This window comes from Saccostrea cucullata, unplaced genomic scaffold, assembly GCF_032062105.1.
Source record: "Saccostrea cucullata isolate Sc308-1 unplaced genomic scaffold, CSIRO_AGI_Scuc_v1 ctg21525, whole genome shotgun sequence".
Taxonomy (NCBI): domain Eukaryota; kingdom Metazoa; phylum Mollusca; class Bivalvia; order Ostreida; family Ostreidae; genus Saccostrea; species Saccostrea cuccullata.
This window is the reverse complement of record NW_026921459.1, coordinates 1-16,077: the sequence shown is the minus strand read 5'-3', so window position 1 is coordinate 16,077 and position 16,077 is coordinate 1. Positions and strand designations below refer to the sequence as shown.

The window sequence follows — 16,077 nt, the reverse complement described above, 5'->3', positions numbered from 1 at the left end:
CGCTCTAACCACTGCGCCACGCAGGCGATTAAGAAATTTGATTCTCCAGAAAAATGTAGATCTTGGAAGTAAGCAGGGAAGTTTTTGAGTCTTGACCATCGTCGGAACCCAAAGGTTTTCTCTCCGTTACACTGCATTTAAATTCAGATTTAAATTCTGTAACGGAGAGAAAACCCGTTGGTTCCGACAACGAGTGTTGACAAGCCCTGGTTAACCTTTTTCAGTCAAGAAGATAAAATATCTCCTGCCATTCCAGAAATAAATATATACACAATGTATTGTTTTGTAAAGGCATGGATAGAAATTACCTCTCCCCCTTTAGAGTCAAATGTTCTTTCCCTGAAAGAATGTATTTATATATATTCTATAACATTTGCGTTAAGATTGAAAATTCTGATCTACATCGATCATTTTCAGACTATAATTTGGTGATGGAAAGTGTATTTTGGATCATGCATTATACCTGTATACAGATGTATATAGATTCACACCTAATGTAGGAAAATAGCCTAGGCTGATTGAAAATTAACTTCAAACTAGAATTTCAATCCAATGGTTCCTCAGATCGCACGAAAGCTTGCTTTATGTAACTTTGTAAGAGTCTGAAACATTCTGTTCTCTGAAACTGTGAGACCCTGCAATTTAACCGGTAGGCTGTTTTGTGTACGGAAAAACTTGGTTATTAAATTCCACTGATTTTAGAATAGTTGTACTGTTCTGTCTAAAAATATATACATCGCATTCTGTATCACAGTCAAAAACATCATTTCAACAATACGCATTCTTTATTTTGAGAACAAGGAAATAGTACAAATCATAAGAGATTATAACCATGGCAACAATAAACAATACAATAATGATATATGGATGTAAATCTTAGATAAAAAGATACAAAATGGCAGTCAACCTTATTACAATAAACGCCTTTGTTAATATAGGGTGAAGGTCAACTTAACAGACAGAGGGAGTTTTTGTCCAAATACATGTACTCAGAAACATACGGACACATATCAAACACCACTGGAGGGGAGTTAAAAGGGGTAAATACAGGGAGCTGGAAGAAATATTTTAGGTAATACAGAGGAGTGCATCAGAAAACGGGGGGGGGGGGGGTTAGGTGATGCTTATTTATAAGGGATAGATATAAGTATAAGAGTGTGGGAAATGAGGTGTTTAGAGCTCGAGGTAACAGAGAAATATTGGAAGGTACTTGGAAATATCTACAGACGATACGAAAATATCTGTAGGTGACGAACACACTGGAAGCACAATGAGAGAATGTCTTGAAATACTGACGGTAAAAATGGCTGATCGATTCTGTTGTCAAGGTGATGACCTCAGTAGTCACGGTAACTACCTCTCTGACTGACAGCCTTTTTGATTTTATCTAAGACCAGCGGAATGTTCTGTTTGTACAACCTCTCGTTACTTATATCGATATACGAGAATTTGGCCAGGATTTTTCGCACCTGTTCAGGTGCGTTTTCCTGCGGAGAGAACCGAAGCAGGACCGGAATGACAGGTTTGTTGAAGGTCTCGGCCAAGGTCAGATCCTTCTTACAGTTGTCGCTCTGGAGGTACTTGGGGGTGATACAGCTGAGAACCACGGAGGCCGCCTTCATGTTCCGCTGGATCTGACTCTGTAACGTCTCGGAGCTCCCGTCGTGGATCCCCACACTGCTCCGGCTGGACTTGCTGCTATGACCCCGGGGAGGCTGGGTCATGGACACGTCGGCCCAGCACGGCAGGTTATTGTTCTCTAACAGCTGTTTAATGTCCTCTACTTTCCCCTGCATGTCCCACTGGTAGCTGATAAACACCTGGGGGTCACCTTCCGTGGGGGACCGGGCCACCACGCCATCTAGGAAAAAAAGATCTTAGATGTGAATGGTTAAAACAGAACTCGAAACCGAGAATAATTTGCAGGTTCTCACAAATAAAATAAATGTATGCCTTTGATGGGAATTGAGAAATTACAAAGACTGTTTGAACCCATATTGTCTGGACAAAATGTGAATCGGGATTTTGACCAATTCTGAGGCTACGGTCAAAATCAACAAAGGTGGTATTCAACATAACCCATATCTTAATCTAGAATGGGGTTAAATTGTATTTCAATTGGATCAAAAGTCAAGGTCAACTTCCTTTGCAACATTGAAAAAATCTTTTCTGATTATCGAAGTTTTAAGAAAACGTCTGTGAGAACTGACTGGGCAGTAAACCTGTAGTCATGTGCAGTGATTCCGTGTACATGTCTTCGTTGACCAGTATATACATGTATACATTTAACATTTATAAACTTCAATATTAGATGTGGTTTTCTAAAACAAACATTTTGTAAATTGAAGATAATTAATTAATCATACTGACTTCTGGAGTAGGCCAGCATCTCCAGTGGCTTCAGACCCTCCGCCATTTTGTTGAGGTAGGACTGTTCTAGCACCACCCCCGGGACTCGCCTCAGGGGCTTGATGTGGTGCTCCAGCACGTCCAAGCTCTCGTTATACATCTTGGTCTCAAAGTCCACGGCGGGACACTCCCCTGGTCAGACAAAAAGATAATAAACAATGTCACACTCACCTAGTCAGACAAAAAGGTATGGGAATGAAATTAACGAACTTAACGTAGAGAAAATAGTATATGTTGTGTATGCTGATCATCAGCTGTTAAGATAACCGATAAGCAGATGAGCAATATTAGAGAAGAGGAAAATATGTAATGTGTTGAATCATTTTTTTTCTACTAATCAAATGTAGTATAAGGTTATGAGACACACCTCAGCATTGCCGTTCTTACTTTTTAAGACGTTCATATTGAATTTACTGATCACTACCCTTGTCCAGACTTTCATGAATGCTGTATCCTTGATATACACTACTAATTTTAATATAATATATAGATACACACGGCCGGTGTAAAGACGAATAATGACCCCCATCGAATAATGACCGGGGGTCATTTTTCGACAGCGAAAAATGACCCCCGGTCATTATTCGACGTAGAAAAATGACCCTTTTGCCCGTAGAAAAAGTGTCACTTCCCTAAAAATTTGCAGAATCCACGTGAAGAAAAATGACCCCCGTAGAAAAATGACCCCCTGTAGATTAAAGCTAAAATTTTTAGGGGGCAAAAAAAAAAAATTGGATAAAGAAGCATATTGGTCAAAATGCTCACCTGAGCTTATTGGGAATAAACTGATGATATGTTGATCTCATAACATTATACAATTATAGCTATATTTTAAGGTAAATGCTAGATTCAGAATCTAAAGGAGTAAAAGATTTATCAAGCCTTAAGGGTTAGGTAAACATTGTTTTTTGATGGTGGAAATCATCGAACTGACAGAAAAAATCAGCAGTATTATATATTATTATATCCTCCGCTTGAAAAGCGGGAGGGTATATGGTGATTGGGATGTCCGTCCGTCCGTCTGTTACGCTTTGAGGTATCCATCTCTTATCCGCAAATCCTCGTTTATATAAAAAGATGTGTTTGTGAAACAGCTATGCCCCTGTATGGCAACATAGCGAAGATTAAACTTTTCTTAAATGCAATTTAAATATATTGTTACCCGAAGTAGGGTCTTCTCACAAGAAATACAACTGCAAAATAGGAAAGCCCTAGCACCACTTGTTCAAAAGTAATTGCTAAGGATAAGTTTTTGAAAGGTAGGTCAAACTCAAAGGTCAAAGTTGATGATTTCTTAAGAAAATGTGTAATGTAACATGGATTACATATGTGACGTATGAATACCCTAGCCCTTACCCTTCAAAAGTTATGGCCAAGGTAAAAAAAAATCATAAGTATGGAAAACTAACGGTCAAGGTCAAAAGGTCAAGGTTTTTAGTATCCAATGAAAGGTAATGCCAAAAAACTACATATTTGAAGTATGAGAGTACTAGTATCTACCGTTTAAAGTAAAAATTTGGCATTTTTGTGTAAAATGGGACAAACTCCAAGGTAAATGTCAAAAGGTCAAATTTGGTGGTACCCAAAGTAAGGTCTTGTCACAAGGAATATACATATTAAATATGAAAGTCATAGCTCCAATAAATGAAAAGTTATGGTAAAGGTTAAGGTTTTTGCAGACAAACAAACCGCCAGATAGACAGACGGACATACAGACGAACACGATAAAACTATATTACCCCGAATCTTCGATTACGGGGACATAAAAAGAAATTGTCTTCAATTAACTTTTCATATTAATATACATTATAAAGAAAACGTTACAACAATGAAAATGTCTGTTCTGATTTCCATATCAAATTCTCTGAAAAAATATACTCAGAACTGAGTAAAAGGGTGGAGTAAAACATGAATTAAGGTAGAACCTATGCCGGAAAAGTCTTTGTCACAAGATTTTCAAATTTTTCAAAATAGTAAATTAGTACTTGCTTTTCAATCATTTAAGATATCATGATATGTTTCCTTATTTTTGAATCTAGAACAGGCTGTGAAACTTGGTATGGTATTTACATACTGCGACTTCACATTTTCAAATACTTTTAGGGGTACTTGTCATAAAGGGAATATGAAAAATATATACCTTTCCCCTCTAACTAATGAAAGATAGGTTATTTACCGATACTCATATTCTTGACCTTTTTGCACTTACACGGGATTTAATAAATAAATGACTGTTTGGGGTTACTTTCAGATTAAATATTTATCAGAAATTGTACTTTTTCTTTTAAAAATAAGATCATATTTAATAGAAAAATTGTAATCAAACACCAAGAATATGAGTAGGTAACAAATAATTGTTAAAAGGAATGCACATCATTTCATTATAGATATCACAAAAATGTACACACGATCAAACGATCTACAACGCATACATCTTTGACTTAGACACATTTCATCAAGATATTACACTATATAGCTGGCAACTAAAGATTTCTTACGATTTATGCATTCCTTCAAAATGGTTACATACCATTCAAATTATTACGAAAGTTGTATGTACATTATTATTTCATTACACTAGATAGTCTTGGGTTTGTCAACTTCAGGTCTAGATCTAGTAAATAAAAGGTGCCTTCATATTTTCTCTTATTCCAGAAATATATTGCCATTAAGCATTATAAACCAAAAATATATGAATTAAATCAAGATTATGTTGGCATGATTGAATTCTGTGAATTTCAAAATGCAGTTTTTTCTACCATTTTTATTGAAGCTATCAAGTACGGGAAAAAGTAGCATTGAATTGATTATGACGTCTTAATGGGTTAGCACAGGTTAAACACATTTACAAGTTATGATGTCATACGAAGTAGGTTCTACGTTAAAAGAAATGTAATGAATACTGTGTGCTAAATCAAAAGATTATGTCTACATGTATCGTTTTTGCATTAGAATGACAGTGTATTTTACACTAGCCCATAGCTTTACAGAGCATATTTTTAGGTCTTATACTTACCCAACCCCCATTCTTATTTAGAAGGAAGTCGATATTGAACAAAAGCAAAAAAAAACCATCCTACCTTTATTTTTCTATAAGAAGGGATTAATTTTCAAGTATACCTCCACCAACATTTAAAGTATGCTTTAATCATGGCGAAGTAAATTATGATATGATAGTACTTGTGTGAAGGCTTAACTTCATTTCAATATTTTATCTAGAGCCTCTTTCAGAAAGGTGTAGAGAAAGCTATAGAGTTTTATTTATATTTCTGTTTTTCATTTATTATTATTTTTTTTGTTTTGAATTAACGTAATGCTCTTTTTTTTTGGGGGGGGGGGGATAAAAATTTCTTTCTCTTTCATGGTCAAATAGGATTTGCCAAACTTAAACAAACTAAAAGTTGAAATGACGGAAAAATTTAATTTTTCCTATTAAAGGGTATTTAAACCTGATTTTTGCATGGTTTGATTTCTAAAAACAAGTGGAATATCATTCTTTAAGCAAACATTATAAGGAGGAATATTAAAAAGAAATGTTATTTACTTGACAATTAAAGATATGTATGCCGTGTTAAACAGTATTTTTGCACAGCTGAAACTGAACAAAAATTTCTGAAGTATAATAAGCTACCAAAAATGAAGCATTCTTGCAAATTCGACAAAATTTATTAGGTATGAACAAAGTACTGGTAAGGAAAAGAACACGATATTCTCATGCATATTTATAAAGGACTGAGGTTTATCCTGGATCTGCGCATGTGCGCGGGAAAAGCATCGCGAGAATCATCAGGTCGAGGAAAATATTTTTTGTGACGTCTGTTCAGTGAGGGACACAAATAGACCAATCAACTCAATGAGTTGCATTTAATACATTTATGGGTTACTACATAAAATACTACATGTGTTTTTCAAAAAGGCTAGTTTTTAAAATCGCTCTCAGAAAGACTTGATGCATTATGTACATTATTATCTACTAATCCCATGCTCATATTTGCATACAAATGATTAGCAATGATGAAAATTAAAGTTTTCCCCACTCCATTGTACAAGTCCGTTTGTTTAGAGTTTCCCCGTGCTGTACTGCTAGTGGACATTTTCGGTTGGGTGAACATTTACAGATCTTCAGTATGGAGCGCATTATGCGCAAAAAATATTTTATGTCAAGTACAATATATGGAAAGTAATTTAAACTGCTATGTTTATGAATGGGATATCGTCAATTATCCCTTTGGGTTTTTTTTAATATGAACTACATAACATATGTAGATGAAACTTACATACCATACATCTTGCCTTCTTAGAAATATAGTTGGGTAATAAAATAAAATTGGTCAAGGAATTCCAGGCCTCTAAAACTATTCCAGTTTGAGGGCACAACCAAGCATTTCGATGAACATCATTAAGAAAAATTAATTCAGGTAGGTAGCATCGTTTTTTTAAGTAGGTGGGGGATAGAACAGTTAGAATAAAAATCAACTAGCTCGAAGAAATCTGACAAGTAAAATAGGTTCCAATATCTTTCACTACTAAATTTTATTCATTCACTACAATTTACTGCCAAACTCCAAATTTCACTTTCGAATTAGCCCGAGCCAATGCTGATAACCTACTTGCAAGATTTTTTATATTATTTTGAAGGGGTCAGAAATACTGTGGTTCATATGTAAAGAATATAATTATATTATTTAAGTAGTATTCTGGTTTTGGCATTCGGTATATTGTGCAGATTTATACATGATATTCTGTGGAATACTTTTTGTTGTTTTGAACCATTAAGAAATGCAGAATCCAATGTATCTAATAACCATTTTGATTGATCAAATTATTTCATTTGTTTGTATCAGTTATTTCATTTTGGCACAACATGGTTTCCACACTTCTTTATCTATGGTCGCTGACATCTGTAGAAGTTTACCCAACCGAAAATGTCCATTGAAAAGACAATTGCACGTGATTATTCCTCGGTACAAAAAGCAACCAACTCTGAGGTGTGCTCATGCATTGACAATCCCTAACTCACGTGTTTGTAGTAAAAACGTAGTAGACCATCATGCTTTTCGGTTCATTCCCGAGATTGGACCATTGTTTGCTGTAAACATGCGAGACAACGTGATCATGAATATTTCAATAAGAGGCGGTTTTTTATCCGACACGGAGAGAAAATAATTTTTACCAAATAATATTTCATAACTTTTAAAAGTGATGGAGTGGAATTGTCTTATTTGCAGAAAGTATATAACTTATATAACTTGATGAGACACCACATATATTTATTACTTTTAAAACTAGAAGTACTGTGAGCAATGAGCTCACTAAATGATACCCCCCGCCTCCCATATGAATAAAATGGCTGTGTCTTGTTACACAGGAAACAGGAAAGATGTTTTGATTTGGAAAATCTAAAATATATGTCAGATCAAAAAGTAAAATAGGAGGTGCACAATGGCAATATGTAATAAAGATTCTGTGAAAGATTCATTAAATTTCCTTCAGTGGTATGAGAGGAGTTACGGATAAGAGATGGGTACCCCAAAGCGTAACAGACGGACGGACGGAATTAACGATTACTACATACCCTCGCGCTTTTCAAGCGGGGGGTATAATAAAACACTAATACGGCATATATAGCTTTAAAGAATCTCTTTTCAAACACAATTTTAGCATTGAAAGACTACGTGAATCTCTTAATTATTTCATACGACTTTTTGTATTTTTCTGGTTACAAAAAATGTAAAAATTAGTTTCGCTGTGAAAAAGATATCAAAGAGTGTATATTTTGTATCACTTTAAAGGGGGTCATTTTTCAATGGGGGTCATTATTTTATAGGACTAACATATAAAATAATGACCCCCTAGGACCCTTTTTCTACAAAAAATGATTTTTTTCTACGGGTGGGGGTCATTTTTTGTCGTTGAAAAATGAACCCCCGGTCATTATTCGATGGGGGTCATTATTCGTCTTTACACCGGTGTGACCCATCGACTGGGAATGCTTACTCCTCTATGGCACCTGGTCCCACCTGTTTTGAGAGCTCTGCTTTGCTCTGCTCCCATTTTGTATTGTTTTAATGAACTTTTGAGCATAATTACGGTCCTTCTCCATGCATATATTTCATGTTAGTCTAGAATATTGTAATGATAATATCTTATTATTAATACGGTTTAACATTTTGTGATTAAAAAAAAATTGTGTATGGGTTATTTTCGTAGAAGTCGAATTCATAAATTTATTACTGAATCTGTGTGATTCGTATATTCAAATGGTGATCAATACTGTGCAACTTTAATCATCGCTAATATATCCGGTATTTCCCGTGCAAAAATTATCACTTTTTTGGACAGATGTTTTAACGAAACATTAATTCTAGGTTATTTTTTTTGATTTTTCATATGTAATGCATTGTAAATAAGTACATTTAAGAAGAAAAATTTATGAAAAAATTCTTTTGACCTGGGGGTGTATATTCAAGGGGGGGGGGGGGGTGTCATGTCCACAAGTACCTGTGCTTTTACTCTCCAACTGAACACTGACACAGCATGTCATATTTGTCACAAACATTTTTAAAATTCAAAATTAGCGTAATTGATGATGTGTATAAAGAAAATTTGATTGTTAGACCCCCTCAAAAAATAGGATTTTCTAGTGTGGACAATTTTCCTATTTAATAAATAGCCTTGTAAATTGAAATTTGTTCTACAGAAATTAGTTATTATATTTATGGAAAATGTCCAACACCTTTATTAAACGTACTTTCAATGCATTTTCATTTTCTGATAATGAAACAACTCTCTATCTATAATCAACGTCCATTTCAACCAATTGCTTAATGTCCACTCACTGAATAAGTCTTTATAGCATGCCTTATCTTGGAATTTGTAAGCTACATGAGGGTTTTCTTAAGCGTGTTTAAGGTGCTATGCGTATGGTAACGATGTTTTATAAAATATTGAAGTCAAGTTAATGTCTCTCCGTATTACAGTAGGTATAATTCCTTCCGGTTATACATATATGTACCAAATAAAATTCACCTGAATTTTTTAAAAAAAATGTTCACTTTCACAAAAGCGTAATTAATATATAAATCGGTCATTACCCCCTCCCCTTCCCTTTCCTATTTACAGCTCATTGCCTTTTCTCGCAACTAAATGTACCAATATCTAAACTAAAATTGTTGGGCAACCAACTTATTGGTTTGGCGTTTTCTTTGGTCTGAGGACAGATCATCATGTTTACTTGATGATCATGTTTACTTTACTTTGAGGACAGATCATCATGATTACTATATTTTGAGGATAGGTCATCATGTTTACTTTATTTTGAGGGCAGATCATCATGTTTACTTTACTTTGAGGACAGAACATCATGTTTACTTTACTTTGAGGACAGATCATCATGATTACTATATTTTGAGGATAGGTCATCATGTTTACTATATTTTGAGGATAGGTCATCATGTTTACTATATTTTGAGGATAGGTCATCATGTTTACTATATTTTGAGGTCAGATCATCATGTTTACTATATTTTGAGGACAGGTCATCATGTTTACTTTATTTTGAGGGCAGATCATCATGTTTACTTTACTTTGAGGACAGAACATCATGTTTACTTTACTTTGAGGTCAGATCATCATGTTTACTATATTATGAGGACAGGTCATCATGTTTACTGTATTTTGAGGACAGACGATCATGTTTACTTTACTTTGAAGACAGATCTTGATGTTTACTTTACTTTGAAGACAGCTCTGATGTTTATTTTACTTTGAGGACAGCTCTGATAATGTTTTCCTCACTCTGAGGACAGATCATGTTTTCTCATTCTAAATGTGGACTATGTGTGTGTTTGTGCTTTAGGACAGATGTTTTCGTTACTTTGAAGAAAGAACATACTAATTTGCTTTATTATTAGGGTGGATGATTTTTTTATCCAAGGACAGATCGGAATTTTTTACATCGAGATCAGTCATGGTTTCTTCTTTGAAATACAATCAGAATGTTTACTTTTATGCCACATCAGAACAGATCATCCTGTTTTCTATACTTTGATGATAGATTAGTATTTATTTCTATGCGATATATGCAGCAGTAACTGAGCTAGGTTGCTTAATTTTTTTTTATATCGAAAGCACTTAGTATCCATGTTAGTTATTCCTATACCTTAGCAGCTAAAGGAGATCATAGCTATTACTTGTAGCTTCCAAATTCTTTAAAAGAATGAGATATTACTATTCAATTAGATACAATAAATGTAAAATTCATACATGATTGTTTACCTAAAACTGCTTTCAAGGAGGCTCTTAAATTTATCCAGACATTTTTAAACATGGCCGACACCAGCTTCTTCCCCAGCCAATAAGCAAACAGCACTTCATGAAAAACAAAGGGTGACCCCGTGGCTGCCTCGGTGAGTAGGACGATGACCTGTGTTGCCATGGCAATCTGTGGTCCGTTTATCTGCAGGAACTCTTCTTTTGATCTCCCTAGCTTCACACTATCATGGTGAATTACCTAAATATATTAAGTGTACATACTTATTCTTAATAGTTAGCCATTTCAGTTTATAAAACAATGAATTTTAATCAAACGTAAACACATAGCTTCAACTACATAAACAAAAAAAAACATGTCAAATAAAACATATTCAGTTGCTTTTACTTTTTCAGTGTCTGCTCCACTCCCCCTCCAGAAAGTTTATTTGTATAAAAATAAATGCATATGATGTGACTTTTAAAGACAAAAAAATAGCTTTTATATGGAATTGTACATTTTCCCTATCTTAAAATTCAGCTTCTACTTTCCCATCCCACCTCTGATCAAAAGTTTTGTTAGCTGTTGAAGCAATAAAAAAATTCTGCATCAACCATTTGCCCTGAAATTGCTAGATCTCATTTTTGATCCCCAGTTGAGGGAAATTTTAATTGGGTCTATCCATTTATCTGTCACTCTGATTATGTGTAACATTTTTCTTTCCAGAAAATATCTCAAAGTCTTTGAGCATATTGAGCTTTGAGCTTATTTGCAATGCGCAGCTTTATATATATCCTAACTCCTGTGGACTTAAAGAAAGACTCCTATTGATTTTGAAGTAAAAAGGTTACCGGGTATATTTTGCCAAAAAAAAAAAAAAACTGTTTTCAGATGACAACTTGAATTTTCTTTGAACTTCTTCAATGAATTTTTATACCCTAGCTAATTCCAATGACTTCAAGAAAACCCTTATTGATATTTAGGGCAAATCACGGTCAAAGTCAGAAATTCATACATTGCAAAATATCTTTCAGAGCTCTAGTTTTTTTTTTTTCTTTTTATATCCCATGCTTTCAGAACTTTAGGTTTTTTTAGGGGGGATTTGCAATGAAGTTTTAATAACATTAGTCAACAATACGATTTTAAGATGTGCACTGATGATTTTGACATCAAGATGTCAAGGTCAGAAATTCATATCTTGCAGATAATTAACAGTTTTCACTGACAATCAGTGACAGATGATACATTAAAATAATAGTTCTCTGAAAGCCTACGAAATGGAATTTAAGGTCATCATTTAAGGCCAAGAGTTGAAAGGTCAAGGTCAATCATTTTTTTCTTCTCTCCATCTGCATTTTAAGGTTTTTCACTTTCTTTTTTTCTTAGGAGCTAGGGAACACAATTAAATTTCCCAAATTAGCTTGCTCCCCTTGACTTCTTTTACATAAAATTTATTACCTCAAATATACAGGTGGAGTAGAAAATGTGTTTTACAAATGACTACTTCGTCTGTTTATCTGGGTTTTGTTCATCCTTTAAATTTTAATAAGTTAGAAAAATTCATACTTACCATTTTGAAATTATAAAGTAAACTTAGCAGACACCCTGTCTCCTATTTCATATACTCTTTAATATTGAATTCTGTACAACACAAAGGTTTTCCAGATTAATTTTGTGCTTTGTTTAAGCTTAATTGCTGAGATTTTTTTTTCTTTTGGGGACTATTAATACAGAGATTAGGTTGGGTCCACAAACAAATTATCATATTAATCAAATGATCCTTTAAATTATTTTCACAGACCAGTCTTTGTTTTCCAGACAGTTGTAAATAAGTACTCGTGTCTGTAATTTGTTTAGCTCATTTTAAATTACAACTTCTCTCTTTCAAGAGTTCTTACAGATATTTAAATCTAAAAACATTTATTTTTGGTTTGGTTTTTTGTGAAGACACCCCGATTATCTAGATTTAATGACAAGTACTTCTTACATTTCTGTCAGCGCTCATCACAATGTTTTAACAGATCATTACGGATTTAAAACAGATCATTCGGGCATTTAAATGGATCAATCCTAACATCAATTGTAGTAAAGTAAGAAATAGAACAAATTCTAAAACTGATATCTAACTAAACAGGAAAGCATTTAAATGTGTTTGACTTGAATCCCAATCCCATGTACTTTGATCCAAATTGGAAAATGAATTCTGGTGTTCTTTTATGATCATGCTGGTGGATTTAGATAATGCACTAGCTGTCTTGGTTATGGAGAACATGTATTTTGAAAAAAAAAACACACACACAAAAATTGCATTGGTTTCAACATACCCTGCTCTGAAATACAAAAAAACTTGGAAACTCATGGGTATGTGTGATTCATCTACTTGCCCATATAGGGAGTGCTTAATAAAACCCTGGTCATAAATCATGGCCAGCAGTACTCCCAAATCATGACCACTTCACATAAATACAAAGTGAAATTTAATTTACAATCCATTGTCAACCCTTGGTAATCAATATTTCCAAAAGAAACCAACCAGACAAATATTTTTACAATCTCTGCCTAATCTGTATGAAAGTGATTTTTTTCAATTGAATATTGGTTATATTCACACACACATATATATATAAGAAAACTGCACCTAAATTGACCTTGAAAAGGAACTTATTAAATCTGTATCAAAGCCTGACACAAAGTGTCAATAATACACAATATCCTCAATAAATTGGAAAATTGAAAAGTTTTAACTGCAAGCATATGACCATGTGTTATCAATCACAAGCTAGACTACATGCCTTATAATGAAAAGAAATTTTTTTTTTACCGTGGGTTTTATATCAAGGTAATTCTTAATATTTGTTGACTGACATTTATTCTGATAAATATGTTCATAATTTGTCCTTTGTGTCAAGTATTACTTGTGTTCTTAGGACATTGACTAACTCATCTAATCGATTGTTTTATAGTTCATGACACACTTTGACAACAACATGAAAGCACAAAACAGAGCAAGCATAAGTTCTACCGCAGTACATATATGGGGACCAAAAGGTACCCTGATGATGGTTTTCAGAGAGTAGAGGTGTTTTATCACCTGTATTATATTCTACTACAGTAACACACAGTTTTTGTACACCTGTTTTTCTCACCTGTAAGTTCTTTTTCTTGAGATCAGTTTTAATGTTCTGTGCCAGCCTGACGTCAGTGGGGTCGTATATAAGATAGATGACATCAGGTTTGGATCGCTGAGTCCTCGCCCTGAGATGCCAGTTGTCGCCTTGTCTGTGTTCACGATCCAGTGTCTGCAATATCTGCTGCATGATCTTTTTTCTGACAACACGACTATCGATTCCAAGTTGGTGTATCATATCTTGGTCAGTTAGAGACATCATTAAGAAACCGTCCACCATGCTCTCGGCCAGACTCTGACGATAAAATTCCTTAATTCCCAGTTTAAAAAGCCATTCTTGCAAATCGTTTGCATTCCACTGACAAATCTTTTTCCGTTTATATTCCCCCGTGAAATCAGTGTCTGGTGGGGTGGTGGGGGCAGGAGGGGAATGAATAGAGGCGTACCTCTCTAGTTCTTCCATTATAGCTCCAATCACAACTGAGGTTTTCTCGGCTAAACTTAACTTGTGATGGTCAGGTGAAGTCAATTCTACAACATCCTTCACTAATAAACTAAACTCCTTTGGCATCTCACTTTTTTCTAAAGATGAAAACATAATAGGGAATATTGCAACTGAGTTTGGGTCCATCTTTAGTCTTTCCACGAGGGTTTTCCCCTCATAGACGGACACAGGACAAGAGAAGTAACTGTCTGACATTATAAGAATTGCTGCTCTACATTTCTCTACAGCTTCCATTCGTAACGAGAACCAACACGGACTGTCTGTGTTTTTCTCATCTTTATCAAACCAGATGTCATCAGCAAGGTTATTCTCCTTCAGTTGACGAACTGTCTCCACTACAAATTTCCTCTCCATGAAGCCTGCATCGGGAGAGTAAGAAATGAAGATGGTTTTCTTGAGTTTCTTGGATTTAGTTGGGTTTGGTGGGTTTAACTGCTCCTTTCTGTCATTCTGTAGATTTGACCCCTCCCTCTGGACTGCCTTGGGGGCGTCTCTAACCCTCTCTGGCTGGGATCGAATGTTAGACACGGAGTCAAATTGGTTTATGTCGTCTGCATCATGGTTTGTCCTCCCTCTCATCTCGTCTGGATCCATGGCCGGCCTTTTCACCATCAGTTCGCCAAAAGCATGCGCTTAACGGACCTGCACCATTTTTAACACAGCACTTCAAAACTCATAGTGAAAATTGTTTCCACATGAACAACTGATTTAATCCTTTGCACCAGTAATGTTAAACGATCATTACACCTTCTATTTCGCATATGCATCAAGCGATTTAGTAAAATCGAGCACCTGCTTTACGCATAGAAACCAAACATTGTTTACATCAAGGCCGCTTACGCACTGACGCATAACGCGATCGCCTAGATCAAATAAATATTGTCGCTTTATAGTCGACGGTAGATATGTAAATTTATCATCATCAATCACATGAATATACTTTTTCTTGATATGGCCATAGGTCTTAGTGGACCTGGCATAAGACAAAAAAAACGTCGATAAAACATAAAACTAAATTGGAGGCGGATCTCAATGGGGCGGGAATTTAAAACAGGCAATAAATCGACCTGTCTTTACCACAGGCACCTGAAGTATGGATAATACCCCACCCCCTTTTTTTAAATGAAAAAAAAATGTAAGAATGTATAATACCTCGAAAATATAAAATTTCCCCGTCAAACACATCTATATGTCGTTATATGCAAGCAGATTGTACTTTTTCTCACGTTTAAAGAATGGCCCTATTCGGTATAATAAAAATCTGTCTCGAAGTGGGGAACCCCCGTTTGTTTACAACTTTTGTTTCTTACCTTGTAACCCTAACTCCAAGAGATTAGTTTGCATTAAGTTTCTAATTATATGCTAAGTACTTATTAATTGAAATTACTATTTCTGTTAATACTTAAATGATTTTTTTTTTTTTTTGAATGACCATCTTCAATACTTAGGGTACAGGTTTGCCAGACTGGCTGTGTATAGGTATCATCCCCTGGTGCCCTTTGTATTCAAGATGCACTAGTTTTATATTAGAGTACTGCCATTACTACAAGATTTTTTTTTTTTTTTTAATTTTAATTTACCTTATATCTATCATTTTTATTTAATTGTGTTTTCTTTTATCATTCTATGGTTTCTATGCCTTTGATCCAGTGTGGTGATGCACTTCTCAATGTCAAACTTAATCACAAGTCATGTTACATTATCCTTAATATAGAATTGTAATCAATGTTATCATTTTGTAATAATTGTTCATGCCCCCTGTGGGCCCTTGATTGGTGAATAAAC

The 16,077-nt window shown here is 34.7% G+C and overlaps 1 protein-coding gene across 1 annotated transcript; it reads right to left on the bottom strand.

The window, feature by feature from the left end:
• Positions 1–928: 928 nt before the first annotated feature.
• On the bottom strand, positions 929–15,153 carry LOC134260008 (uncharacterized). The gene is made up of 4 exons (XM_062742594.1): positions 13,807–15,153; positions 10,687–10,921; positions 2,371–2,541; positions 929–1,861 (listed from the first exon to the last, which is right to left on the bottom strand). The coding sequence occupies exons 1-4, from the start codon at positions 14,902–14,904 to the stop codon at positions 1,338–1,340; spliced, it is 2,028 nt and encodes a 675-aa protein (XP_062598578.1). The 5' UTR covers positions 14,905–15,153; the 3' UTR covers positions 929–1,337.
• Positions 15,154–16,077: the final 924 nt, after the last annotated feature.